Source organism: Ostrinia nubilalis, chromosome 12 (assembly GCF_963855985.1).
Source record: "Ostrinia nubilalis chromosome 12, ilOstNubi1.1, whole genome shotgun sequence".
Classification (NCBI taxonomy): Eukaryota; Metazoa; Arthropoda; class Insecta; order Lepidoptera; family Crambidae; genus Ostrinia; species Ostrinia nubilalis.
The window spans coordinates 16,351,425-16,357,392 of NC_087099.1; the positions used below are offsets into that span (position 1 = coordinate 16,351,425).

Sequence of the window (5,968 nt, forward strand, 5' to 3'; positions counted from 1 at the left end):
AAAAGTCAAAATTTTATTTACACATTTGTTTATTGCGACATACACAATGTATATCTTCAGAAGTTTGTTCATGTCCAATCACTTATTCTAAGAATTTAATTTCATCCCTATTCAATGGAAGAAACTAGTTGTATAAAATACATGATTCTGATTGTTCATTAACCAAATTAAATATACAAAACTACAACATTTCTGCAATGAGATCCAGAACATTCATCTGCAAGTGGAGGGCGGCTCCCACACACACCTAGCGCACACATCGCCGCGGCCGCTGGCGGCGACGGGGACACTATTCATTCATATTTTATAAGCTCTGTATAATAGATAATATCAACTATAGTTTCAGTTCCAAGGTCAAAATTGATTCTAATCGGCAATAATACTCAAGTGAATCTATAATCCATACTATATTAATAATAATTTTATGCAAAGCGGCCTCCCGTTCGCGACCGTTACATACGACAGTATTTTTATCCTTAAAAAATTTCTTAAACAGATTACTTTCTTAAATTAAATTATGTGGAATGAAATGACGTGCCCCCGACGCGGCGAGACGAGGCGCGGGGGACACTCATGACCGATGACTTAACCTGGAACAATCAAAAGGCGGGTTATTAACAGGTTCAGCAGACAAGTAACTTTGTTACCGGTTAAAATCTTAGCTAAGAAGCGTTAATCTGAAGAGTACGAATCTATACTTCATGTCAAAAATACACCGCTTATTCATAGGTAACATCGGTTAGAAGGGCACGTACCTTACTATTGGACTGAGATGACTATCGGCAGGTACGTGAGTTGCTTAGTAGGGCTGGTGCCTCTGGTTGGCGCGGCCTCCGCCGCCACCGCGCTGCTTGCCTCCTTGGTATCCAGCTGTAACACCGCGACTCATCAAGCTCTCGAATTTCACCTCGACACTTCAATTACTTTTAATGAATGTAAATGTGTGAACAAACAATAGCGTGCGGCATGCATGTGAGTCATGTCGTGGGTGAACAGCCGCGCACTGATTGCAGGTGTGGCTCACTAGATGTTCGTACAAATATATTTAGCTTGTGCTCACAGCACCTTGAGTGGACGCGTATGGTTGAAAATTACTAAATACGTAACGGAAGAGGTACTACTTTTAATTAATTAGGACAATAGGTACTATGAGAACAGGTACACTACTACTTTGTTTCGGAAAGATAAAGCTATGGGTCAATCAAGTAAGATTTTATACTATAAAATAATATACTTCAAAATTGTGTAAATAAACGTTTTAGACATGCATCATTGGCATTAAATTCAATGACATACATAATCACAACAGAACGAAGAACAGTTAGTAACGATGTAATCTTAAAATGTTAGTACATGTTTGCATCAGTCACGATCGAACAAAATGTTTGTCCAGCTTTGCTCGTCAGTTTCGACCGATGTAACAAAATTTTAGATTCTACCCAAATAAGATCAGAACAATGCCAAAAGTGTCGCAACTACGTAAGCGGGGCAAACATGATCTCTACTTATCTACACAAATACACTGTTCACAAGACGACTTCAAACGATCCGCACTGCAATTCGAGACACTCGTACGAAAAGAACTACTACTCGCGGTGCGAGTGGCGAGAACACCCGATGTCTAATCTAGGGGTGGCGTTTGCGAGCGTCTTGTGGCGTGTGCAGTAGTAAGTGTGCGGGTACCTTTGCCGCGAGGAGCCGCGCGCGCGCCGTACCCGCCCTCGTACCCTCCGTACCCGCCGTAGTCTGCCCAACACAACGCGCATTAGTGCTGAGCCAGAGACCATTCGCTAACTCTACTCGCCCCCTAACCGTGTACACTTTAATCGGTGTATTTGCAATGTCTATGAGATTTAATAATTTTGAAGGCGTTTAACCAGATCCCAATGATACACCTATTCGATGACGATGAGTATGCTAGTTAGCTAGTCATGCAGTTAGTGTGCCCTATCTTATCGTCGCACCCGAGCGTCATCGTGAAGCGAGGTAGTGGCGTCTAAGGTAGGAAGAGGACTGGGGTTAGATATGGAAACACATTGAGAATTTTTGTAACAGTGCTTTATTCAAAAGCTTTCATCATAGTATCTTTATCACTTTCACAATGTCTCTCCATATTTACCCCATTTCCCAGATGTAGCATGTGGCGGAGTGTCAAAAGGTAAAACAAAAAATACCAAACAAAACTCAGGCAACATTGCTACATATGTCAAAAGTGGTATTACAAATAAAACATACTTAAAACATAAGGCAGGTAACATATGTACAGAATATAGTACCCAGTGAAATAATGATAAAGAGAAGTGGCTCAGCGCTCAACTCGTAATACTTAGCGACGAAGAACGCTCGCCGCGACTCATACAAGTGCGAGAGGTGCCAGTAAATATCGAGCCAAATTAGTATGAGAACAGAATAATGCAACTAATGATATTTTAATCAATTTAAATGAAGTATAATACTATTATTTAGTGAAAACGTTTAGACTGATCACGGTTATATTCAGATATACATTGTCGCCTCCACAACATTCACTACACATTATCTCGATAGAATATTAAATATATAGAAAAATAAATATTTTCTACACACTAAGTTAAATATCTAAGCTTCGCGTGATGTCGATCTCTTCGAATTAAATGTAAGATAATATACGTTATACACATAATGTAAATAGGCATCATCGAGGACGGAGGGTGCTCGTCGCCCCGCTCGCAACCATTATAATATAACCTAGCGCGGGGGCGGCGGCCCGCCCCCCAACTTAATCTACATTTACATCCTAGGGATCAGGTAACATCAGTCGAGGTAATGTGTCGGTGAGCGGGCCGGCGCGGGCTCGCCGCTATACTAGTACTGCTTGCCGCGTTTACCGTAATTGGGGTAGCCGGAGTAATCGTAACCGCCGTAGCCCCCGTAGCCGTCGTAGCCATAGCCCCCGTATCCGTAGCCGTCGTAGCCGCCGCCGTAGCCGCCCTGGCCGTAGCCGTAGCCGCCGTAGCCCTGGCCGCCCCACGCGCCCTGGCCGCCGTAGCCGCCGCGGCCCCCGCGCCCGCCGCGCCCCCCGCGCCCTCCGCGCCCGCCGCGCCCGCCCATGCCTCCGGGGCCGTCGGGCTTCGGCGTCGCTCTCTTCACATCGACCTGCAGAACGTTCAAATATTGTTTAGATGTTCCGTTATAACGCATCCAATGTATGGATTGTAACAGTGAATGAATATTGTGTATAAATACTGAATACTGACCTCCTTTCCACCGATGGTCTGCTTAGGTGTCTTGAGTAACTCATTGACGACCTGCTCAGATTCAAATGTGATGAAACAGAATCCTTTTCTTTGGTTCTTTGTTTTGTCAAACGGCATTTCGACTTCGATTATCTGTAATAATAAAACAAGGATAAATAACTAATTTATATACAGGAAACAAAATAAACATTATTTGGATTCGTCAGTGGCCCGGTTTCCTCTTCACTTATGATCAAGAAACTAATATCTCACCAAATCCGGATTTTTCATCATAATTGCAATTATTATCATTAAAACATATTAACATCAAAAAGAAACTTACGGTGCCAAAGTTACTGAAGAAGTTCTTGATTTCATCATCTGAAATTTCACTGCTGAGTCCTCCAACAAATATTTTACCATGTCTTGCTTTTGCTTTTTTGGGATCAACTTTCTTGTTGTTTATTGTGTGTTCTTCGGCTGCCATCACTTTGTCAATGGAGTCTGGCGCCTTAAATACGATGAATGCAAACCCTCTGGATCTGCCTGTGTTAGGGTCAGTCTTCACATTGATGCTCTCGATCTCGCCATATGCACTGAAGTGGTCACGTAACTCCTCTGGAAAAATTCGTCAAGTTGAAAATATTTTCCTTGAACTATGACAAAAAAAATTTTAATTCATGGAGCATCAGAATTGTGGGTAAAGTTGTCTTCAATCATACTCAGAAGCAGAACTGAATTAGGTCATCATAATATCATATTAATTTAAGGAAAATAAACATGACATAAGAAACTGATTACTTACTGTCTGTGGTTTCCCAGCTCAAGCCTCCCACAAAGAGTTTTCTGCAATATCAAAGCACAAGTATTAACAAGTGTACAATAATCTTTAGACTTGTGTCTCGATTTAGAAACTGACTTATATTACAGTTAATTAACATTAACACTATGCAGTACTTGTTTACAGTACTTTACAGCTACTTTTTTTGTTCAAAACAAACTCCAAGCACTGCAGCAAAACAAATTGTCAACCTGTAAGTTACAAAGGTAAACTGGAAATTTAACATTATCAGAAAGGACAACCAAAAAATGAAACAATATTACAGTGAAATCGCAAGATTTGAAATTGGCAAGTGTGAACAAGGCCCAAAGTTAAGTGGCCTAGGCAAACTAGTCAGTTTGGTCGTTGTTACTTTAGTGTGAGCCCAGCAGATATATACCATGACGTCCTCCGGCGGCGGGTGCGGCGGCTCGGCAGGCTCACACCTGCAGAGAGACACAGCGTTAGTAGCGCCCCAAACTGACCGCCGGGCCGCCCCAACTTGGACGACCCACTGACGCACTTTGCGATACCACCGATTTAAAATCTTGCAAATGCCTACTCTATACGAAGTTATACTACCGCAGTGCTCATTGGCCGGGGCCGCTCACTTGACATCGTACGATACTGCCAAATCACTACAAAAAATCGATAACGGGACTGAACCGGTGCCGGATGCAAAAGAGACGCGAATATGACGCCATTTTACTTCATGCGGCTCCGTGATAAAATAAAATTTAGCAATAGTAACCTGAAGTACTCTGAAACTAAAACTATGACATCTAAGACTTGTTTTACATCGCGGAGAACACACTGCGAAGGTGTAAAAGTACAATTTTGAAAAGATCACCATGATTACAATAGATTTACAAGCCGATAATGATAATGCCGGACCGCCGCCATTGTGGCGGGCAAAGATTAGAACTGTGAAAGAACTATAGCAAGCTAAATGATTTAGTAATAATAGAATTACCTCAACTTGTATAGACTTTTAACATAATTCATTTACTAAAAAGTAGAAGGAATTACTGAAAAATATAAATACCTGTCGTCATCGCGGCCTGGGCCATCGCCATTGTCTTGTTGACCGTCGCCACCACCGTTCTCCATATTTCCGTTTAGCTGGTTATCCGTAACGTCTTGTGCAAAGTTATCGTTATTAGCCATAGCTTGTTTAATCACGACCTTAAATAACTAGGTATTTGAATTACAAACTAAAGTATGGTCTACGCACGACCTTCAACACCGAATGCCAAATGAAGAAGAATGAAAGGAAATGCGTGAGGAGTCGGCGCGAAATTTTTTGTTATGTTGGCAGCATTGCTAGGGACGCTTCTTTTTTCCTTAGTATTCATCCCCACTTCTAAACGAACCAATGATCGTAAGCGAACGTGAAGGGTCATTGGCTTCTGTCAACAACAGGGAAGAAACGGAATAATAATTATGAATAGGAAAGAAAGAGACACAAAGAGCGTGGTTTGCATAACAAAAAATCAATAGTACTGCCAACATGAATAACACTTTACCGCGTCTTTTGGCGGAAATCCAATCGTTCAGGAATTGTAAACATATTTTATTCTATTTACAGGTTTATAAATAAATAGGACAAAATATTTGTCAAAATTTTTGTACATTTATAATAAATATTTCTGCATAGTGTTTTTATAAAATACAGAAAATTATACTTTAGTTTAAATTTAATTAAATAGAAAACAGTTTTCTCCGTGCTAATCGTCATCCTGCCTCGTCTCATCTCAATGCCAAACCAGTGGCCGTCTGGCCATCATGCTCAGCCATCATGTCACTAAATCCATTGAAGTAATATTATAATAATATTACATTATATTATCTCAATGACTAATTAAATTAAACAAAATAAAATAACGAAATACGAATTAAATTCAACTTTTTGGATAATCTGGATAAAACAGGA

At 40.9% G+C, this 5,968-nt stretch overlaps 1 protein-coding gene and 1 non-coding gene across 3 annotated transcripts; both read right to left on the minus strand.

The window, feature by feature from the left end:
• Positions 1-5,311, minus strand: LOC135077040 (RNA-binding protein squid). 2 transcript variants are annotated; one of them, XM_063971633.1, is made up of 8 exons: positions 5,081-5,311; positions 4,021-4,061; positions 3,559-3,833; positions 3,237-3,368; positions 2,868-3,135; positions 1,684-1,746; positions 756-870; positions 1-590 (listed from the first exon to the last, which is right to left on the minus strand). In XM_063971633.1, the coding sequence occupies exons 1-7, from the start codon at positions 5,200-5,202 to the stop codon at positions 800-802; spliced, it is 972 nt and encodes a 323-aa protein (XP_063827703.1). In that variant the 5' UTR covers positions 5,203-5,311; the 3' UTR covers positions 1-590; positions 756-799. The 2 variants fall into 2 exon arrangements, with proteins under 2 accessions (XP_063827703.1, XP_063827704.1); XM_063971634.1 differs by lacking the exon at positions 1,684-1,746 and having other exon boundaries at positions 5,081-5,310.
• On the minus strand, positions 3,901-3,971 carry LOC135077074 (small nucleolar RNA snR61/Z1/Z11). The gene has a single exon (XR_010258382.1). It is a non-coding gene; the product is annotated as a small nucleolar RNA snR61/Z1/Z11 (small nucleolar RNA).
• Positions 5,312-5,968: the final 657 nt, after the last annotated feature.

Coding starts and splice junctions, on each gene's coding strand:
- LOC135077040 (XM_063971633.1), bottom strand. CDS start 5,202: ATGGCTAATAACGATAACTTTGCACAAGACGTTACGGATAACCAGCTA. Junction 1,747..2,867: donor CTCCGGCTACCCCAATTACG/GTAAACGCGGCA, acceptor TGTGTTGGGCAG/ACTACGGCGGGTACGGAGGG. Junction 871..1,683: donor CGCGGCTCCTCGCGGCAAAG/GTACCCGCACAC, acceptor GCGGTGTTACAG/CTGGATACCAAGGAGGCAAG.